The sequence below is a fragment of the Chiroxiphia lanceolata genome, chromosome 6 (assembly GCF_009829145.1).
Source record: "Chiroxiphia lanceolata isolate bChiLan1 chromosome 6, bChiLan1.pri, whole genome shotgun sequence".
Taxonomy (NCBI): Eukaryota; Metazoa; Chordata; class Aves; order Passeriformes; family Pipridae; genus Chiroxiphia; species Chiroxiphia lanceolata.
In genome coordinates this window covers 7,278,647-7,302,494 of record NC_045642.1, presented here as the reverse complement: position 1 = coordinate 7,302,494, position 23,848 = coordinate 7,278,647, and the positions used below count along the sequence as shown (strand labels likewise).

The following is a 23,848-nucleotide window of genomic DNA, read 5'->3' as shown; positions in this document are numbered from 1 at the left end:
GAAAAACTAAAGAAATAAAAATATATCCACAAAAGTTCACTTCTTTTTTTATACCTAAGTTGCACAAAAGCTCTGGCTGCTTCTTAGTAGAGTACAGCATCTGTCAACTGTTGTGTTTGATCTACACTTCTGCGATGTTCTTTTAGAGGGTTCTGGGAACATCCCTTGACTCCTTCATCCTATGTAAATGCCATGGCAAGTGTATGGGATCTTCTTGAGTTTTAATTTCATATTCACTAGCAGAAAGTATTTTCATTGATGTTTTCTCAAGATCCCTTAGCTCAGTTTGTCTTTTGTTTCAAACATGAGATGTTAAACTAACACGATAATTTGACTGTCAGTCTGTTTATTCCTCTACCTCTTTCTAAGACTTCATTTAAAAAGTTTGAATGTCTGGTGTTACAGATAAATTATATTCTGATTTGAAGATCTTATAATTTCTAAGGATTTAACTGAAACTCTTCTATATCTAAATTATATTTCAGTGAAGAAAAGCTGGACTCTTCAAACCTGTAGAATTTCAGTAAAACTTACGGAAGACAAGGAACCTTCTCTATTAATAAGAAATACATATCTCAAAGAAAAATATGCCTCAACTTCAGCTTTGATTCCAGGGCTTTCAAAGTGATCCAGGATGAGTAACTGAGGTACATCTAACATTCAATGAACTTTCATCAGCCTGAGATCTATATAGCAAAGAACCTGAAGCAAAAGTTTAATCTACTGAATCTGCCTGTAGATGGTCAGTATAGCTCACATGATAAGACAACACTGACAGAACAATCTGTTAAATCATATAAGTAATAAATCAAATATAAATCTAGGCACATACGTGGAATTGGGTATACTTTTATGAAGGTATCATTTCTATATTTGTGTATCTAAGAAAGAGGGGGCTTTTTAAAATAGGTACTGTAGCTCAAGTACATTGTGGTATTTTTAAGCTGTGGTACTTCTAGCTGATAACACATACCAGTTATCATTTTATCTACCATACATTTTAATATTTACTATTTAACACTTACTTTCACATTTCCTCTGCAACACAAGAACATTTATTTTAATGTGTTGTGTATTTTCCCATCTCAGTGGGCTGTAAAGTCAAGTAGCTACTTAAGTGCAGCTCAAAGATCAAAGCTTGAAGGGTAGACCTAGATCAAAATGTGACACATGTTTTTGCAAGTAAGTTCATGTTCAGGTGATCAGCTGCAGAATCAGGGTGTTATTCCACCTGATTGTTGTTCAGGTTATGTTCTTATCTGCTTAATAATCATCTTCCATTGTCATTTTCTAACACTTAACTATATTTTCAGATGGATATGAGAGAAGAAGCATGAAGGGACAATGAAACCTGGCCAGTGGACACATTCCAAAGCAGAGAATCCCTTGTGGAACAAGGTAATATGCATGTTGTGTCCATACTTCCAAATGGAGAATTTAATGAGGTAAATGCATCACGAGAAATAGAATTTATGGTAATTTGTTTCATTTATGCTAAATCTAACAAAGCAGAGTAAGTTTAATTTGCTGTGCAGACATTTTGTGTGGAGGTTGCCATTTGAAAAAGAATAAATCAAAGTATTCTTTGATAATGAAAAATCACAGGAAATAAAATGAAGCTTTAGAATTTGCTCTGTTGACCTCTAATGCTGAAACACCAAGTCTTCAGAGACTTATTTCCATGACATCATGATACTGAGTATTTAGCTTTTTAGAGAATCTTTTTTCCATTGTTTATTTCATCAATGTTCACCTGTAAATCCGATAAAGTCAACAAAAAGAGACATTTTTGGCAGAGTATGAACTTAGCCCACTGATATCCTTTCATACCCGAACTTTATATGGATTTTTTTGCAATACGCCCAGTAATCTTAAATTACAGCAACAGTGGTTTTATTGCCTGAAGAATATAGCTCCATTCTTAGTCCCATTGACGTTTTTGTTGCAATTAGCAATCAGTAATTACAACTTGAAGCGTTTTAGGGTGACAAAACTGGACTTTAAATGGCAAAATTTTACAACTGTATTAGATGCAAATGTGATAGATTAACCTTGCTCAACAAAATAATTAATCAGGAATTGAATCAAAAGTTGTCTGCTCCAGTAAGTGACTGTTAACGTCAGGCTGTGTAGTTTTAGTAGCCTTCACATCTATTGAAATAGAGATTAAAAAAAATCACATGAGAGAAAGGAAAGGGGACAGCAATAATTTATGTATGCTCAACAGTCATTGAAGGAGGGGGGAAATGCCAGTCACATCAAAAACTGCTTAAAATAGCCGGATGCATTTCTAATAGTGCTTTCCAGCAGGGATGTTGTACAGTCTCCTCCGCTCATAAAATTAGAAGGCAAAGTGTTCTGCAAGCCAGTAAAATCCTAATCCTGAAAAGACTTAGTTATGCTTGATTTCTGCAAGCCAAGGGAACCATCACAATGGTAGTGATGTTTCAAAGGCATTTGCTGTGCTTGCAGAACGAAGGTCATACATAAGATGCAACAGATCCTGTGGAATACTTATTTTGAAGCTTCAGATGGTCTTGCATGTTCATTGCTTCCAAGGTCGAGAAGCTTGAAATGTTTTCCTTTGTCAGCCTGTGTGTTTTTGTGTATGGGATGTCACTGCTCTCTATAAACATTTACAATATACTTGTGTGAGGTTAATTTTAAATATACGCGTCTCTGCAAGATGATAATAAACCAAAGCAGAAATTGAGAAGGTCTGTTGAAGCAAATCTATCAAATTAAAGTAATGTTTTGCTCTCTCACTGAAAGCCACTTGAAGTACTGCTCATTCTTAATAGCCCATTCCCTACAGAAGTCCCCAGTCAAGAAGTCTTACTGCCTTATGCCTGTGAAAATGCAAGTTTGATGTAATGGAGGGAGAGACAAAAGCAAAGCTATCAGCTGTTACTGGAAGAGATATCCCAAATGTGGTAAAAAGACAATAAGGAGTCAGTAATTCATTTTAGTAGTGGTATAAAATTAATTTCTTTGAACACAATTAACTTTGAGTACATCTTAAACTAGAAAAAAATCAGTTATCCATAATTTAATCAGTGGCTTACTCCAAAAGCCACAGTGCAGAAGTCACCACTTTTTTTAGTATTTGATGAATTCATTTCTTGATTCAAACAGACATTGAAAATTGCCCTTTGAGCATATCTTACCTTGTCACTGGCTTGCATTCACATAATCTCTTCCTTCAAATCCCTTCTGCTCATTTCAGAAGTAACTTCTGGATTTCTGAACTGGAGCTGATGCCTTCCTTGACGTAGAAAGTGGAAGTATTTTTTTTTTTTTTAATGTGTCTTACTCCATTATTGTTTATATGATCCATGAGTTTGAGGGAGTGAGTATGGAAAATAAATATTTCCAGTCCAAGTTTGTTACAGAAGTGTTCTCATTGTCATAGCTCTGGTTCCTTTGGGCAGCAACTTTTTCCTCTTTAGGCAGCTGGCCCAGTGTGCCTTCCACACTAACCTAACCCACTGAGGGTAAGTCTGCAGTGTTGGTGGCCCTGAAAAGATTAAAAATTATAAGTTATGCGCTCATGGGATGGTTTTATTAAGGATCTTATAATTGATTCTTAATGAAGAGGTGTTTGCAGTACTTGCAGAAACATGGGAGTTATTGAAATAACTGCCCTTATTGGCAATTACCTTATTCTGTAGCAAATACCACAGTGACAAGTGATTTAATGATGAGCACAAAAACTTTCTGTCAAAGGTTTTTACATCAACTCTTAAATATTTAAGTATCTTTTACTAAACATTGAAAACTTATTTGATCCGCTCTACATATGGTATTTTTAATCAAGGGGATAAACCCCCACATTTTACACTTCATTTTATGTGCAAAAAGGATAATGTATATGCCATGAAAAACTTGTATGCATTGAATAAGTTAAATATATTGTTTCTCATATTGTTAGCGGAGATGTTACCTTTTGACCTTCCTTTTGAGATTTTTTGGAACATTTGATGCTTCTGATAATAGTTTAATATTACTTCCTTCACATTGATTAAATACACTTCATACATCACTGAACAATGAGTAACATTCAAATAAGGCTGTCCATTGAACTGCCTGCAAAAATGATAAAGTAAAAAATTAATCTCCAAAGTAAAGTCAAGCCTGAAATTGAAATCTTTGATGCATACATTTCATAATTAGTTCATTCTGCTATATCTAAAATGCAAATACAGTGCTCTTAAAATAATTCAGATCTTCCTGCATGGAGCATTAATGAATTGTTCTAGCTTCTGCACCTCTGGCTTTGAAGGATTCTGGAGTCATTTGACTTTGTTGTCATTTTCTTTGTTAAGCTGATGAATTTTCTTTTTTAGAAGGTTACTTAAAGTAGTCCTCCATATCTCTTGTGTTACCTTAACATTTGCTTCAGGCACGGGATCCACCTACATGTCAAGGGAAAAAAAATTTTCACAGAATATGAGCAGGATCAAGACATAAGGATATAGTTGGGCTCCCTCCCCTATTGCTCTGGCATCACCCACTTCCAATTATTTTTTAGTGGTCCAACCGTTCTAGATCTATTATCTAAACTAGAATAGTGAAATTTTCCTACCATGGGAGTTTTTTTATTTTTTTTTTTTATTTTATTTTCATTTTTGGTTGCCTGTGTGCAAGGGGTTTTGTATTTACGTGTTTTAACTTGGGTCATTTTCCTCAAACAATTTATTTAGTGTCCACAGCAGCACTTGGATGAGTTCCCACTTCATGTGACATTACTGACTAGTTACCAAGCTAAAACCTTGCAGGAACTGAAAGGTTAAGTCATAAACAGTATCCATATTAAATTAATAAGCAGACAGTAATATTCTTTGTGCCTTGCTTTTAAGACAATAAATCATTACATTCAGGGGTGACAAAACTGCAAATAAATGATGCAATTTTACTGATGAGCTGAAGAAAAATGTATCTTACATTTTAGCACAAATAACATGGTCTTCTTCACTGTAGAAAAGTAAGTTTTCTGAATAAGGAAAGTCTGCATTTTTTAACATCTAAGCAAGAAAAATAACTACTAAAAGGAATTTTTAGTGCTTTTAACACTCTCATATTTTCTGAGAAAACCCATTCGTATACTGATAAAAGCAGAAAACCAGAAGATTGACTTCTACTCAGCTATGGTACAAATCATAGAATCACAGAATCATAGAATGGCCTGGGTTGGAAGGGACCTGAAAGATCATCTAGTTCCAAACCCTACCATGGACAGAGATACCTTTCACTAGGCCAGGTTGTTCAGGGCTCCATCCTGAACACTTCCAGGAATGGGGCATCCATAACTTTGCTGGGCAAGCTGTGCTGGTGCCTCACCACCCTCACAGTCAAGAATTTCTTCATAATATCTAGTCTTAATGTACCTTCTTTTAGTTTGAATCCATTCCCCCTTGTCCTGTCACTTCATACCCTTGTAAAAAGTCCCTCTCCATCTTTCTTGTAGGGTCCCTTCAGCTACTGGAAGGCCACAATTAGATCACTCCACAGCCTTCTCTTCTTCAGGCTGAATAATCCCAATTCTCTCAGTGTTTCCTCATAGATTCTCCATCCCTCTAATCATCTTGGTGGCCTCCTCTGGACTCTCTCCAATGGATCAGTGTCCTTCCTGTGCTGGGGACCCCAGAGCTGGATGCAGCACTGCAGGTGGGGTCTCACCAGAGCAGAGCAGAGGGGAAGAATCCCCTCCCTCACCTGCTGCCCACCCTGCTTTGGATGCAGCCCAGGACAGGGTTGACTTTCTGGGCTATGAGCACACATGGCTGGCTCATGTCCAGCCTCTCATCCACCAGCACCCCCAAGTCCCTCTCCCCAGGGCTGCTCTTGATCTGTTCATCCCCCAGCCTGGATGGATGCTGAGGACTGCCCTGACCCAGGTGCAGCACCTTGCACTTGGTTTTATTAAACCTCATGAGATTCCCATGGGCCATTTCTTGAGCTTGTCCAGGTCCCTCTGGATGGGATCCTATCCTTCAGGAGTGTCAACAGCACCACTTAGCTTGGTGTCACCTCCTAATTTTCTGAGTGTGCACTAGATCCCTCTGTCTGTGTCATTAATGCAGATATTAAATAGTTGTCCCAAAGCAGACCCCTGAGGGGCAGCACTTGTCACTGATCAGGACTCTGATGTGCTATCTTATGTTACATGTCTGTTTCTTCTTTACACTGATGGTAAAATGAGCATTTGTTTCAGAAATGTTCCTCTGCAATTTGAAAAACAGTGTTCAGACCATGGTGGAAAGCTATGCATAGCATAAAAGTCACCTTCTTTGAAATATATGTGTAACTCCCATAATGTAAATAAGAGAGAAGGTAGGAATGTCAACAAAGCAGAGGCACAACAAAAACTTAGGATGAAAATACTTCAGAGGGGTGGGTGAAACAGATACAGATTTCACAATGTACACCTAGAATAATCCTGGAGTATCTGTGTCAGAGTCAGTCTTCAGGTCTGAGGTTTGAGATAGAGTAAAAAAGGTACTGTCATAACCACACCTTAAAAGTTCAGAAAGCATTCTGGAGAATATAAAGTTGGGATAAATGCTCAAAAGTATCTAAGTGCCTTTAACAAGTAAGACTCATACTGATTTTTACACTATAATACAAGTTCATTTGTAAGTAGTCTGGAACTCCATACTAGCAGCTGTGACCCACGAATTTTAGCATAAGAAGAAAAGATATATAAAATACTTTAAGGTTAGATAAATATTGGTTACATGTTATCATGGTATTCTACAGTGGCTGTACTATACACAAAAACTGGATTTATCCTACTGAGGCCAGTCTCCCTATTGTTACTGCAGTGATTCAGAGCCCAGTGGACAAAGCACAACAGGAAGCCCATTTTTGCTGTTTGTAAATGAGCATCTAGAAATTCAGCCTTTGGGAGTCAAAGCCTTGTGGACACAGTGATGAGACTGTGCTGCCCATATTTGTAAATTAAACAAGGAATTTTGCTCATGCCTTTTGGAAATGGCACGTTATGGACAAAAAGTAACGAGACCAAGCTGGCATCACTGTTGGACTACTTGTAATTTCCAGAAGGTTTTTCAAGTAGTTATAGATCAAAACTAGAGAGAATGAAATAAGGTATGATTTGGAATTGGGAATTATTAGAAGATTGAGAAAGAACAGGAAGGGTAAGGATAAGGATGGGGAAGTTAAAGCAGGAGATGTTTATTCAAAAAGTTAGAACCAAAAGAAAAGTAAGAAGTGCTTTTGAGAGAACAGGTTAAATTTGCGCTGATCACAGATTTTTGCTTTCTGCTTCTTGTGAATACTAGTTTGCTGCATCTCATTCCCATCAGATGCATGTCTGTAAGAATTCAAATACAAAGTTTCAAATGCAGATGGTTAAGTTTGAAAGACCCACAGTCTTCCTAAATGCAACCAAATTTCTTTAGCCTTCTGTACCGCACACTACTTGTGTGTGACTTTTTTTGGTAAAACAAGAACACAACCTGACCTGAGAAATTAGAAGTGTGCAAGCTAAATTAGGAATAAATTAAGTGTAGGCACCATCCATCTTATTTGGAGTTAAAGGATTTGTGATTTGCATGGAATTTTTTGTTTTGTTGGGTTTTTTTACCCACTAAAAGATTAAACTGTGGCACTAAGCATCTGTGTGGGGAAAAAAAAGAAAAAGAAGCATAAAAATATAATAGCCTTTCTTAGATAGTATGTATTAGAAATTCAGAAGGAGACTAAGACTGTAATCCTTTCCATGTTCTTCTGTATTGCAAATTCTAAACTATTTCCACAGCAGTCACCTCAGGCCATTGCATCAAGGTAAATCAAGGATTTTTTGTTTCTCAGCAGCCACCCCAACTTAATCTCTAACAATTTTAGAAATCCTCCTTTGTTCAATGATATAATTCCACAAATCATTAAGAAACTCTATTATTGCAAAATAAAACCTTTACTCTTTTTTCAATGTTTTACCACGCAAGTTCATTGAAATTAAGCTTCTCTAGTGTGAGTCCAGCTTTTTCTGGAAAACGCTGGAATTCTTGTAACAGCAGAGGTGTGCAGAGGGTGATGGAAATCAGCTGAGCAGAGACTGTAGAAAGCAGCTGCACTTACTGCATGGAGCAAGAGATGGCGATATTTTCTTGTCTGTTAGGAGAGTTAGATACTGTATCTCTCTCTAAAACAACTTTAAATCGTATATTGACAGTTATTGAAACCCAGCATAGAAATAGTTTTTCAGAAACTCAGTGCTTGTATCACTTATGGATAAATGTTAGTTTTAGGAGCAGATTACACCGTAAAAAAACCCCTCTTTTACACATCCAGAATTTAAATATAAAAACATCCTAAAGGCTATCCCTGCTAAGGTCACAATCTGATTTAATTACTGCGTGGCCTTTCAGCCCAGATGATGATATGATGTGAAAGAGTACGAGGGAAAAGATGCTCCCCAAGGAACATTGTTAACATAAAGGATTTTACCTGCTTAAAAAGATGCAGCACACAGGTCTGTGGAAGGTGAAGAGGCTAATTTAGCTACTTGCTGAAAAAGAGGCTTGGGCTCTTGTTCCTAGGAAAGAATATTCATGTGTTAATGTATTAATACTAGAGGGGAAAAAAAATGTATACACACACACATATACCTATAAATATAAATATATATATTTAAATTAATCCTTAGGTTAAGAACTGACTGCAGAACATATATTTCACCACTCTGCAAAAGATATAGTTATACCTTTTCTGTTTTATCTTTTAAGCAATTCACATGCCAAGTCAAAACATAAAGCAAATTCTTGCTTTTTAATACAGAAATACTCCTAGCCAGAAAATGTTGATAAAATTGATGATAGCATGGATTCCCAAAGGACAAGAATGAAGAATCATTTGAGATTATGAACTGCTAAAAATCTCAAGACAACAATATCTTTATTCTTCCTTTGGAATATTTTTCTGTCTAGTTCCCCTTCCTTTGTTTTTTCTGTTTTTCTTTTTAAATACAACTTTCCTATTCCACCTCCTTGTCCACAAGTATGCATTAAACCTACTTTTCTAATTTAGTTCTCATAGGAAGTTTGGGTAAAAAGTAGAAACTCTGAAGACTAATATTTGTATGCAGCAATCAATATTTTAAGTCCACAGAACATTTTATCGACCTGAAATTCAGCTGCTCGTTCAGATCTCAAAGCTCCCTGCAAGATTTAAAAAAAGTGCAACCCGGTGGTTTGAGTTCAGAGAGAGCAGTACAACCCAGGCTCTGTTTTTGGGAGTGTGGGATTCTGACCTGGATGTTACATTAGTGGAAAAGTCACCAGGCTGTAGCAACCACACCAGCTGTGCAAGGGGTATGACAATCTAAAGTGTTACTTTGCCTTGTGTTTTAAAGCCCCAGTGTTATGAACACAAACTCTTTCTAGTATTGCTTAGAAAATTAATGTGACATTACAGATGGCTGTCCTTTATATTGTGTTTGGGAAATAATTGGTTTTAATGCTTTAATAGGTCCTCAATATTCTTCTGTCATTTCCTTACTTTATTAGCCACTATTTCCTGTGAGGAATCTCACAAATGAATTTGAAGAAAGCTAATGTGCTGCTCTGATGACAGATTGCTTTCAAGACTGATCTCAAGGAACTTTCTTCCCTTCTTGCAAATGAATCATCGTCATTTGATAGTGGACTGTTGGACAGATATGGGAAGTGCTCTTTGCTTTAAAGCTTTCCCAACATGAGGAATGCTCTTAGGGTCACAGTATCATCAAATAAAAGTAGCATGCTGCCATAGAGGCTCAGATTAGCATTATTATAATGAACCCAGACATTATGTCCTTCAAAAACAGAGGGAAAACACCAGCTTGTGTGCACCATTTGCCTTTAATCAGAGACACGCTGAACACGCTCGAAATGCCAATAGTTTTATAGATTGCTGTTCAGTTTAATACTTTTTTTCTCTATTTTTTTCCCTTAAGAGATGAAATCCACAGCAGCAGCATGACAGAAGATGCATTCAATTAGTCAGTGAACCCACGAAGAGAAAAACTCCATCTTTCTGCAGTAACAAGAGAAATTCAAAGTAGTTTTTGTGAATGCAGAAGGGTATCCAACTCTAACAGCAGCATTCCCTTTGCATCTCCTGTAAATCAAAACTAATCCACAATGTTGAAGATTTATATACCCAGGACTATATTTTCAAGTTCTTTTATATATTTCTGATGCACCAACTTTTCGTTATATCTCAGCTTGTTTAACCACTTTGCAAAAACTAAAATTGAAAGAAAACTCAAGTTCACCTTTTTAATACTCATTAATTAATTAACTAAAATAATTAAAACATTTTTACTTTCTTAAAACCCTTTTGATTCTTATTCTCTCAAAAACAGAGCCACATGCTCTTTCTTTTTTCTTCTGTAGGATTCAACATCCTTTTTTTTTCATATCAAATCTTTTGTTTTTCAGAGACAATGCTCTATGGCTGTCATTACCAAAACACTTAATTTTGAGCTGGTCACAACTGTGTGTGTTGCATGAACTGTATCACTGCAGAATTGCTCCTGCAATTACACTGTGGAGACAGTTTGTGTTTAGCAAGGCAAGCTTCCATCATGTTATGGGATTGTAGGATCATTTAGGCTGCAAAAGATCATCAAGTCCAACCCCTATACTCACAGTTTTTCTGGTGGCCTCTTTTTGAGGAACAGGTTGCTCTTACAGGTAATGTGAGTAAAAATATGTGTTAAAAGAAATGCTGGAACGTATGAACAACATTAATAAAAATGTAAGAATGCTTTCTTGTTCCCAACAGGCAGAAGAGGATTGGTATGTTAAAAGGGTTTAAGGAAGAAGAACTAAGGTGGTAAAAGTAGTCTTTCTCATGAAAGTGTCTCAGGCTGTGAAAGAACAATTGTTCAGGGGACAAGTGTGAAGGAGGAGCTAAAACCTGCGATGCTACTGAAGGAGTGACTATAGTGGACACTGCAGGTAAAAAAGACACTCTCACAGTTTCAGTTAGCTCTTCTTTTTTGTGTGTTTGTTTATGTATTTGAATAGGCTCTTTTTGGACCAGAATGAGTTGCACTATGTAAAAATATTATTTTGAAATGTTTGTGAAAAGTTGAAGGGAATACACTTACAAGGCCAGAATTCTACATCGTCCAGAGCAATGACGTGCCTAATTTGAAAGCATAATTAATGTAATTGTATGTACAAATTATGCTAGTTACTGCCTAACTGACCATTACTTTTACAAATTTTTAATCTATGTACACAACTGCCATCATTGCACAGGTTAATTAAATGCCATTGAAAATCAGATTTGGTGTAAAGGTTATATTAAATAAATATCAGACTACTTAAAAATTATTAATTGATCAGTATTGAATGCCAGATGATATACATTTCAGAATAGGCTTCTGAAGAATTTTTATGATATTACTCTTAATCATTTTTATTGCTTACTTGATACATCTGTGAGTATGTAAAGATTGATTGCTCCTAATGCCTTTAGAATAATTGGAATAAAAAGAAGACTATTGGAATCATGAATCCATTTTATATGCTAGTCAATCGAAAGAGTAAGAAAAAAGAAATAAATCTTTGAGATCAGTTAAAAGATACAACAAATATAAAATTCTAATGGATTTTCACCTTATATTCACAGTTATATTTTTAGATCATTAATTATTAGATGGATGTCAGTCCTGCAACTCAGGACCAGAAATTAAGTTTTTCCATCATTGCTAAATACACAACTGCTATGCACAAGAAGAACAGTTCCTTTTGGGGGCTCATCTCTTCCTCCTCATTGGTTTTAAATGTATAATGACCTGTTTTCATAGAGACTGATGATATTTCTGCCCAGCTGTGCTGTAGTTTGTATTATAACAGGCTCCCAAGAGTGGGACAGCAATAATCAGGCCCCTGTGACTTCTTCAGTGACTTTGAACGGTTAAATGTGAAAGTGGGATGAAAACCACCTACCTCGTTTTTGGAACAAAAGGAGGGTGGCTGATTTCTCCTGTGCTCCTGTTTCTCTGCTGCCTGTTCGTGAACAGCCTGCTGAGATGCACACAGGTAGGACCTGGAGGTTGGATGCTACCTCAGGACTGAGGAAAGCTGAAGGGCAAGTTACTTCTATGCACGTGTTGAAACCTAATTATATGGACTTAGGAAATAAAACATCACCTTAAAAGATACAAACTGTATTATATCAAGGACCTGAGGAGTGAATCAGTGAGAAGGATGTCACTTTCTTGTTTTATTGGTGACCTTGGTTTTCAGTGCCTTCCATCTTCAATCCTCTTTTTATGCCCCAAAACAAATATCTTGCTGTTGTCTGTGATTTTTGTTGAAGCTTAGTGACTACTGCACACCTGAATTCCTCCTGAACTTCTGAAAAATCTCCACCAAGTTATATTTTGACCCTATTTCTGCCTCGCAGTGATTAGATCCGTGCCTATCTCGTTGACACTTTCTTTCCTTTCCCTCGTTTCTTCTTCCAGTTCATAACCAATGTTCATTCCTGCTTTGTCCATCCCTAGGTGGCTGTTACCTTGTTGCAGCTGAATTCTCACCCTCCAAAAATCAACACCATTTACCTCACTCATAAAAATGATGAAGTTCAATAGAAGGTGATAATAAAGGGGTGATTGCCTGGTAGTTATCACTCTGTGGGTATAACCAGTAACAGCAGGGATTCCTGACATATCATCCTTCCTTCAAAAACTGCCAGTGTCACTTCTTTTTTTATGCTTTTGCTAGGAAAACTGAATCGATGGGCTAAGAATGTATACACTTCAGCTGACTTTAATGAGTGGCACAAATGCTAGCATGCTGCCTGGAGAATTAATAGATGGGGGGAAAGAAGTTAGGCAGATGTATCTCGTGCAAAGCTATGATGTTGGAAAGAGTAGTGATCCACTGTATCAAAAATAAATTCAAAAAAGAGAGAAAACTAGAAAAGAAAAGCAAAAAAAAAGAGGAATAGGAACACTTGAAAAACTGGTGGGGAAATATATCTCTTTTTAATTTGAGAACATTGAATGGTTTGTCTGGCATTGATGTGCTATAGAAGATGAATGTAAACCCTATTTGGGATTACTTCAAACAAAACCAGCACTGCAATTTTCAAACTCTGAATTTAACACCCTGTGTGCTCTGAGTGTTATTCTCTGTATTAATGACAGACTGATAGTACAGATAATAGAAGCACATGTGCAGTGTATTATTCCACCCCTTTGGTAGCAGAGAAGATGTTTTTGCTTGTGTTTCAAATGCAAATTTTCTCACTCCCCCAAAGAAGTTTTGAGACTCCTTAATATTGTGCAGTATGAAATTATGAATTAAAAATAATTCTAAAATTAATTGCTCAATTAGACACAAATTCCTGTATTGATGTTGTTTACAATTTCAGATTATATTCTTTGTATTAGCACTAATAGTGTGAGACTTGGTTGCTTGAAGGACTGTTTTGTGTATCTTGTTACTGAAGAAGGACTGTAAGTTCAAGATAAGGACTTGTTGACTTATCTAGGATTTTCTCTTAAAACATCCTACCCGAGCTGACTAGGTTATGGTTTAAGAATACAAATTCTAGAATTAACCAGATCCTGGGATTTGTGTGCTAAAGAAAAGATCCAAAATTTTTCTTTTGACTGTACGTAATGCAAATTTGGATGATAATGATGGTTACATCTTAGAATCTACCAATTTGTGTAGCTAAATATTTTATATTTTCTTCATGAAAAGCATAATGATAAAAAAGCAGACTTAGGGAAAATTAATTCCTAGTCTCTCCAACGTATTTTAAATCTTCTGTTTTATTGGTTTTATAACATTATCACTACATGAATTTTTAAAGTAAAAGTATTGTGATTCAGTACAAAATATCAAAAAAGTAGTTTGGGTCAAATGACAGAGAAACTACAGAAAGGTCTTGCTGCCCATGCAGTGCCCAGGCTGGCCCACCAACTGCACCTGAAAGCCAAAGGTTCCAGGCTTTTTTCCCTGGGATAAGGCTGTGGTTTGCTTTTTTCAGCCCTTCCCTGACACTGCCAGTCCCACTCCCAAAATTCCATACGGATGAAGATTCTTCCCAGACCAAAGATACCAGGACAGAAAGCTCTTGCTGCCCATGGAATGCCCAGTCTTCCCCAACAACTACCCCTCAAACCAAAAGATTCCAGGCTTTGTTTCCCTGGGATAAGGGCTGTTGTTTGCTTTTTTCAACCCTGCGCTGACACCGCCAGTCCCATTCCCAAAATTCCAGACGGACAAATATTCCTCCCAGACCAAAGGTGCCAGGAGAGAAAGCTCTAGCTGCCCATGGAGTGCCCAGGCTGACCCACCAACTGCCCCTAAAAGCCAAAGATTTCAGGCTTTGTTTCCCTGGGATAAGGGCTGTTCTTTGCTTTTTGGAACCCTTTGCTTTTTCTCTGATTTTTTTTAAATTGTTATTGACAAAGTAATTATGAGATATTATGGATTTTTTTTTTCATTTGGACATGCCATTCAGTTTCATGCAGTTGTAACCATAACTTAACTCGTTTATAGTACTAGAAAAGTTTGTACATTTATAAGCTGCCATCTTACTACTGCAGATAACTTACTGCTGTCACTGAAAGGAGTAGATTGGTAAATGTGGGTCTTTTAACCTCCCCTCTCATAAAGACAGCTTTTAAACGTTTACTTTGCATTATAATATCAAATATTCTGTTAAGAAAAATCAATTGGGAATTACTGCACCGTATGTTTCCATCTTATGTGTGTTTAACAGAATGTTAGGATAGCAGTCTTAGTAGTTTGTTGTTGCTGTTAACACACCAAGTCCCTGCATTGTGTTTGAATTAAGGTTGCTGTGTACATCACAAGTGAAATTTGATCCACTGAAGTGCAAGGTACCTTCAAAACCTAAAGAACACAGATATTAAAGGATTGGTTGCAGTATAGTTTTCCTATGCAGTAAGACAGGCACAAATAGCCAATATGGAACTCAAACAGGTGGCAGAATATACATTACATTCTCCAGTTTTCATTTTCTGGCTCTACTTGCCTGTGTGCTGTATATGGTATAACCAGAATAGCCAAAATGGACAGACAAGAAAGTGGTTTGGGGGAGGTAAATGCATAGGTTCTCTTTATAACAACAGTTTGGGTTCATGTATATCAGAAAAAGATCTAATCACCTTTAAGCCCCTTCAGACAGGTGAAGACCAAAATGGCTGAACAGTTTTATGGAGAGTACAAAAGAAAAGGTAACATTTTCTCCTTTGGTAAAGATCCTCGCTGTTGTCCCCTCTTCAGCTTCCTAGGCAGGTTTCATAATTTCTGGGGTTTCCTGGTCTTACACAAAGTAATTTCTGATTCGTCAAAGATCATCTTCATCTCAAAAACTAAGATTCATGACCTAAACAAAATCCATTTTTGAGGCCCCTCAGTTGTTTCAGAAAACATTACTGAAGGCATATATCAAAAGGCAGTCTTATGTTCTAGTCCTGATCTTAAAAAAAATAAATATTTTTTTCTAACTATAAAGTTTTTTTCTACACAGAGAATTACAGTAATTTTTTTTTCTTTCTGTAATTAACCAAACAACTATAAAACCCTAGTGAGGAAATGAGATTTTCACTATACTAGATAGAAACATTCACTTTTCTGGAATTTGAGTTGAATAGTTGAATTTAAGTGCGTTTCAGTAAAAATCTCACAAGGGTTATCTACCCAAATTTTCTTCTATAATTCTGCAAGATGTCAATGGTGCACCTCCCTTATCTTACAACAGTAATGGTTCATACTTGACAATATTTGCATCCCCAGCTCACTTTTAGTACAAAGGCTTTTTTTAAACATCCAGAGAGGAAGTAATTTTGCCCATCTTACTGTTTTTTCATCAGGGACCATTTGGCAATGTGACCTCCTACTGCTTTGGTATTACTGGTGATTATGATTATTACTTTATTATTATTATTTTTTATAATTAATAAACATTATTATGATTTTCTTCATTGTCATCTTATTCTGTGATATAACTGTCATAACTCAACCTTTTATTTACATTTAGGCAGTGTTAATAAGGTGGTGTAATGTCATCTTGACTGCCTGATGGAAGTGTGTAATGCTAGAAAAGTAAATGTAATGCAAGTATTTTAAATAGATACATTTTTTTTCACTTTAAAATATTTTTTAATCGATGTTATTTCTGGAACTTCTGAGGACACTTGATTATTTTTTCACTCTTTGTCTTTTTAAAAGGTATTTTCCATAATGGCTCCAGTTATACTGACTGATTAGTACAAATCCATATGAATCTTTAATGCAATCATTACATGAAATGGGAGCTATAGATGTACTGTATGAGTTTTATGACGCATATGTGGGAAAAAAGGTGAAGGTATTAATTTAGAAAATAATACTTTTTTGACTGACCTAAGTGCCACAAAACTCAGAAGGAGGAAGCTACAAGGTTGATGTCATTAAGCATTCTGCAATGCACTCTTCTGAGGATAGTTAGGAATTTCTGTTGCAAGCTTTTATGAGGTGTAAATATTTTTGCAATTTCAAATTTTTTCACACAATTTAGCACTCGGGCACGTATATTTTTTTACCTAGAAAAGCCTTTGTGCCATATGAAACTCTGCCTGCACAGATTTTTGGCAAAAAGGGATCTCTTTTGAGGCACTGGAAGAATAGCATTGCCTACTTTGAAGAAACAAACTATCAGAAGGCAAGTTAAATTACATATTTTCACAAATGGGGAATGATGTTTGAGTTTTGTAAAAACAAAGGTAGAATTCATTGCAGTCCTTGTAAACACATAAAGATAAGGCAACTGGAAGGCACTTCAATAATGAAGTGTAGTAGGTAAACCTCAGTGTGTAAAAACCCAGGAGTTCAAAAAATAGGGTTAAATAAAACTGTGTCTATTACTGCATACCAGAACAGTCATCATGAAATAGGTGCTCTCCTAGGATAGTATTAGAAAACACAGGCAACATAAAGAAAATAAATTGGGGTTATTTTCAAGCAATCCCTTATCCAAAAATATGTCTTTGAATAGTGGGAAAAGGCTTGTTAAACAGAAGTTAAACAGAATATGGGAAGGCAATGACATAGGCTGTGTTTGCTTGAACATCTAACAACTTTTTGTACATATGAACCCTTGGACTGATTCAGATACAAGTTGGATTAATAGATTGTTTGTTCCTTTTACTTGTTCTGAAGATAATGATATCTCAGCATTTGCTAGAGCTTTATATTCCTGAATACTTCTCTTTAGTTTTGCCTCACAAATCACTTTTTTAGTATTTCAGGCTCAATAACCTGAAATACATTATTTCCATCCCAGGGAGGTGAATAAAAGCCTTTAAATGAGTCACACTGGCTCACACAAGAAGCCCTATCCAGTGGTAGTGAAAGCCCATGGCAGATGGACTGAGAAACTCAGGAACAAATCAAACTCATTGCAAATATACAGAAGTATTTCAATACACATTTTACATCATTGAAGATTCACACAGGATTTTTCATGTTATTCAAGAGCTTTTCAAAAACTGATTTTTAAAGACCCCAATGAGGTACTGATCAGGTGAATTGAACAGCTGCTGGATTGCATTGTGAAGGCCTTAACAAGAGACTTGAATAGGTGATTTAGGTGTAAATATATTTGGACTGATCAGAAGTCATGAACTATGATCTTTACAGAGATTAAAAACCAGTCACGTGGACACGTGAATGAATATTCATTCATACAGGACAGTAAAACAGGCCTGGTGCTTTCACTGCTAATAAATCCTTAGGGCGACTGTCAAAACATGAAAAGAGCAAGGAGTGAGGCACTGTTTGCTTTAGAGGTACTCAGAATTGAAAACCTGATCTTCATCCATATGGATAAGCAGTCAATATTTCAGCACCTGGTCATGCAGAGAGCTCTTAACGTAGGATACTTGCAGCAGGGCTGGAGAGGATCTTTTCATTCTGCCTTTGGAAACATTTTCCTCAAAACTGTATTGAAATTACATGGATTATAAAAAACAAACCAACAACTGGTGCTAATAACCTTAATACCATGTAGCTTGTTGACGTGTTATGCAGTTTGTTGATGGTGTTGACATCATGAAATAAGGCCCCACAGGAGATAACAAGTAATGCTTCAAGATCAGACTGGAGAGATTATCTAAGCATATGTTGTACAACATAAACTGTGGACAATGCATATTTTTATTCTGAACATGGAAGGTACAGGAAAAACAGCAATTTTTAAATTGAGCATTAAGGCAGGAATAGCTGTTTTCTCTGGTATAATATGTGTAAAGATGAAATACAAATGAAAAGTAAAATATCTTCATTTTAAGTAAGCAATATTTGGACCATCTGTTGGCCCTAATCAACTCCTTTATCAACTGAATCAAGTATCACTCAGGAAGTCAGCCAAAGCCTGTGTACCTTGGTTTTTATAAAGACACTACTGAAGCATTTAAAATGGGTTGCTTTTTTTATTTACCAAACCTAAAATCCTGAGAGAAATTTGCGATAGTTTCATGCTTTGAATTTTTCGCCACTTTGACATATTGCTCAGCCTTGCAATTCCAAAGGAATTTTTCATTCTTACTTAAACTGCCATCACCCAAACAGAGATGTCTGTATGATCAACCAGGGGCAAAGGAATTGTGCTTATCTGAATGCTTACAAAGCCAACCAAGGAACCGATGCCTCAGGAAAAATAATTGCAGAGGTAGGGGTGCTAAAAAAGCCATCTGACTGCCAAAAGATGTGCACTGTATGACAGAGCACCTTATGCATCTCAAAGCCCACTGCAAAAAAAACACAGAGAGGCAAGGATTGATTTCTGTATTAGATTATTTCCACAGATTCCTGTAGTGCTGTCAGGCTGTTGAGGATTTAACTGGAGTTTCTAACTGTGTTGTTTAGAAAGACCTACTCTCTAAATTGCTTATATATTATATTTATCGTATCTATTTAATTTTATATGTGTTTATCATATCATTAATGAAGAAATGGTCAAAACTGATTTTCTCATTGTTGTCTGCTTAGCTTGGGTTCATCTGGTATGTCTTTAATGTGTACAACCTATCAGTGACCCAAAATGAAAAATCATGTCATTTCCAAAACAACAATTAAAAAAAAAAAAATATCTTCAGTACTATCATGGTATGTTGGTTGCCTCTGGTAGAGTTACTTTTTCCACAGTAGCTGGTATAGGGGCTGTGTTTTGGATTTGTGCTGGAAACCATGTTGGTAAGTCAGGGGTGTTTTCATTACTGCTGAGCAGTGCTTACAGCAACAGTGCCTATAGTTCTGTACTGAAAAAGAATCAAGAACAATGCACTATATGTATTAAACGACACATATGTAGAGTTATTTTGCAATAAATGTAATAAAAATGTATTTGTTTGTAAAGAGAAATCATGCAGTCCTGTTCCCTGGAGTCCAGGGTGAAGTGAACCATAAGGACTATAAGGTACAGACTATGAGGTCGAGTTTGTTTAGATAGTATTGCAAAACTCTCTTGCCAATATAGTTTTTCAGGGTCATTCTGTCTGTGTTTCTGTGTCTAACACTACCTTGTTTCTTTCTTGGTCAGTTTTACAGCAGCCTTCAAGCTTTCTGTTCTCCCTCATCCTTTTATTAAGGTGTCTTCAGTAAAATTTCTCCTTATAGCTGAAATTGTTCCTCTTTGCAAAGATATGCTTGTCAAGTGAGGGTTTTCTATCACTTATGACATCTAATTCTACAAAGCAGCTTAATGGCTTTTTAAATTTAACATATATATGCCAGGGCTTGCACCTTTCCATCCTGCTTCAGGAAGTTTTAAGTCAAGCTATATTGGTGTATTCATATTCATTTTCATTCTTATATTTAACCAAATATATAAAATAAGATATTTTATATTATACTAGAAATTAAGGAGGCCCTTAAGTAGCAAAATCTTATTTTAAATAGTTAGAAAATTTTAAAATGTTGGGATTATTTTATATTAAGGGCAAGATTGATCCACATGATCCATAAAATAAGGCTTTGATAGATTGAAGTTGCCTGCTACCAGTAAATAAAAAAAAAAAAACCAAACTAGTAGCAAGGCTTTTTCCACCTGGTAGATGACATCTAGTTACAGTTCTGAAGTGTTGGTGACTTGTGCCAGAAAGTAAGTCTGACCTGGCTGGCCAAGCCTGTGAGATAAATCTGTCCTGGGCCAGCAGAACGTGCTGTGACCGATGAAGTGGAACAAGAACAAGCATTTGTAGCTCTGGACCTCCCTTGTAAATTGAGGCAATTCAAAAATTTGTCATCTTTTCTGGTATTTTGACCACCTCTGTCTTTTACACTGCTGCATTGGTGAACTTCTTATGTTTATTTCTTCTGAGGATTTTTGAGGGAGAACCCTTGCCCCTCTCTTCGCAGTGTGAGTGTTTCAAAATACAACAAAACTGCAGCAGCAAAGGTCAATTGCTCATGTATGCATCAGAATGAAGTATCAGCTTTGATGCTGGCTGAGTTATTACTGCATTTAATGCCTAGATCCAAAGCCAGGGCCATCAGGGTCACCCACATTGTCAAGAGTCACATATATCTGCTCTGGAAATCACTACTGTGCTCCGTTCTGTCATTATACGCCAGGACTACTTTTTTTTTAGTTTATAACACTTAAGAGATTTTAAGTTAAGACTTTAAGTTGCTACAGCAGGACATGCAATGATTAACTCCATGTGTTCTTTATTTTTTCTGCTAGATAACTGCACCTTCCAGCTCAGAGTGCAACAACTTGCTAAAGCTGTTTGTGCACCGGACAGTGCACAAGCCCTGGGATGAGACAGAAGTTCTGTTTGTTTGTTCAGGAAAACTGTTTATGAGCAGAGAAGGTAATTAATCAGATGTATCCCACAAAAATTGAACAAGTTGCCAATTCTTGCCAGATGGCCAATGCCTGTTACTGAGAAAGAGTGGATGTAACTGTACACCACAGGTAAAACCCAAACCCTGTTGAAGCCAGGACTTCAGCTAAATTTAAAATATCAGTAAGACAAATACATTTCTGTATAATACCCTTTTCTTTTAACAAACTCAGTTTTAAATGACAATTTGACTTAAGTCAATGAACTGCCTGGTTTTAATTTTAGTTTTCTGTTCTCCTTTAATGCTTATTTCTGAGTTTATTGACATTTGCACAATAAAATGTCCTTACTGCAAGCAATTTATCAGTTTGGCTGCTGGATTATAAACTCCTAAATTTATGTTGTCCTCAACTGGATTGAACATCTGATTAGACTAAGATTATAGATGAGAAAAGCTGTTCACTCTATGATTCTTTAGCTTTTAAAAGGCAACACCATCATTCATCAATTTGGATGTTCTTCAAGTGATCTGACTCAGTGGAGAACTAACGAGAAACTGAGTGGGAGGAAAGGATGTGTGCTTACCTTGGAAATGTAAAATAAACAGTAGAGGAATTAAATAGTGAGGGACACAGGAGTTACAAGAGATTTCACTGATGACTTTTTCCCCAATCAAATGAACTCTATTCCGTTCAGCCAACATGCCTGTGGTAATTGGCATCACCGCTCATATTTCAAAGGGGTGCTATGAATGAGATTTACCAGGAAAGAATAGTGAATTAAATGACTGCATGTGAGGAGCACAGACAGACTTTCCCCCTCATTTATTCAAGATTGAACGTAATAACCAAGGAAAACTGATATAACTAACCACTTCTGACTTCTGTAAATTGATATGGGATGGAGCTGTCATCTCCTAATCAGATTAAGTCCTTTCTTTAGGCCATTTTTAATCTGAGTTCTACCATGTGGTTTTACTTTAGGGGAAAATAAACTGCTTGGTGTTCAGCTACTAAACATTATTGATTTAATAAGATGACCAAAAGATAATATTCCACTGGTAACTAAACATTTTAGTTGTAATGTGTATACTGTGAATGCCTTTTCACTTGTCCTTTACAGTATTTTGGATACTGTAAGTAAAATGGGAGCAAATCAACTAGATTGCCTTAAACCTATAATTAATATTTTTTGTTCTTTTGAATTGCTGTGATGCAGGAAAACTTTTAACATAGTCACATATGTAAAAAGACACACACATAGACAGAGAGGTAATTTTTATTAAGAGCCTTGCGAGGCAGCCTCTGATTGTCTGTGCCACTGAAAGAATACTGGGAAAGGCAGGGAGTGCAGCAGCAACACTTAAAAACAATTAAGAAAATAGACCAGCCTTTTCTGTGGTCAGAAACTTCACTGGGTTCCACATTGTTCTCCACATTGTACTTCAGGCCCAATTTTAAAATTTTCACGCATCCTAAATTATCAGTGAGAGTTCTCCATTATCATTTATGCTACAATGAGTTCATTTACATTCCTGATGTGTTACAGATGTCCGCATTTTTCTGGGTTTGCTGCTTCATCCTTCAGCTGGAGGCTTACAGTTTTACATCTCCTTGGGTTTTCAACTCCTATAGCTTATGGTATTACAATCCCCCTTATGCTAACTTAAATCTACCTAATATCCCAATAATGCTTGAATTCTAAAACCTGATTATCCCTTCCACTTCTGCAAGGGATGAAATGATGATCCTCTTTTGAGAGGTGATGAAGGAGCAATAATCCTGGCTTTTTTAGGATTCCACTGGAGGAGCTCTGTGCAGTCAGAGGTCCCCAAGATTTGGGGAAAAAAAGAAAATTGAAACAAAACATGTGGAAGTGAGTTCATGCAGTCTAAACTGTTTGAACAGCAAGTGATTTGCTGTGTGGATCTTATGGTCCTTCTGTTGTAGCTGTTCTGCAGGAAGGATTAGTCTCTGGGTGGGAATGGTGTGAGTGATGGCTTAGGAAAGAGATGCTCCACTGAGTTGTTAGGGTATGGCCAAAACCCAGTGCCTTCCCTCCTAAACTGGGACTACTGTCCAATGATGTTTGGGACCAAGAGCCATGTCTCCTTTCCCTTCTTTTTGAAGCACCTTGCATGTGAGAATAAAACGACCTAGAAATTCCAAAAGCCAATCTTATCTGGTTTTGTAATCTTCTTTTCTACCGTGATTTATTTCCCCTTATGTATCAGTTTTTTTCCTTTTGGGTGAAGCTGTCAAAAAATGCAGAACTGTTTAATAGCAAAATGACCAATAGACACACTACCAGTCTGAAATTCTGATTTATTTCTGTAATTTCTATAGCAGCTTTTAGTCTGCAATCTGTAGGTGGAAGCCAGATAGTTTATATTAATATATATACTTGATATTTTCTTTCATCTTGTTATATTTTTATTTATATAGTTCTGCAGGTTTTTGGACAGAATGTAAAATAAGTGCATATAATAAATGTAACTGTTTATACCTTTCTATTTATGTACTAATTTTAATTGTTATTCCAGCATCCGAAAGCAGCAAGATCCAGCTGCCACAGATACTGTTCTTTCTCCTCCAGAGAAATGTAACAGCCAGGTGTTTTACACACAATCTAGAAAAGGTATGTGATGCTCTTTTCTTTTTGTTTTAATTAGAAACTATTTATTCCATCACTGGGGGTCATCTGTAGTAGCTTTCTACAGTTCATTTTTATACCTTTTGACTTCAGATTTATACAGAATTTATCCTTACAAGGATTCAGAAGCAGTAATTTAACATATTTCAAGCTTACACTGGGATAAACACAATAGCACCGATAATCAAAGATTTTTATTTCACTTTATTAAAAAAATATGTTTTCCATTCTATAAAAGCAACAAATGCTTTAAAACCAGTACATGCATGATAACATCCATTCATTTTTTCAACAGACTCAAGTGAACCTAAAAGTAATTCCAGTGACACTCTTTTGGAATTAAATTAATTGTGCCCATGTCCT

The 23,848-nt window shown here is 36.3% G+C and overlaps 1 protein-coding gene across 1 annotated transcript in view; it reads left to right on the top strand.

Annotated features, from left to right (window-relative positions):
* The first annotated feature begins 480 nt into the window (after window positions 1–480).
* Window positions 481–23,848, top strand: part of LOC116788371 — a 57,301-nt gene continuing 33,933 nt past the window's right edge. The window contains exons 1-7 of the mRNA XM_032691166.1: window positions 481–647; window positions 1,314–1,398; window positions 10,446–10,700; window positions 10,792–10,967; window positions 11,859–12,059; window positions 20,731–20,860; window positions 23,376–23,470. Of these exons, the coding sequence (XP_032547057.1) occupies window positions 11,952–12,059; window positions 20,731–20,860; window positions 23,376–23,470 (333 nt within the window). The 5' untranslated portion in view covers window positions 481–647; window positions 1,314–1,398; window positions 10,446–10,700; window positions 10,792–10,967; window positions 11,859–11,951. The remainder of the gene's footprint in view (window positions 648–1,313; window positions 1,399–10,445; window positions 10,701–10,791; window positions 10,968–11,858; window positions 12,060–20,730; window positions 20,861–23,375; window positions 23,471–23,848) is intronic.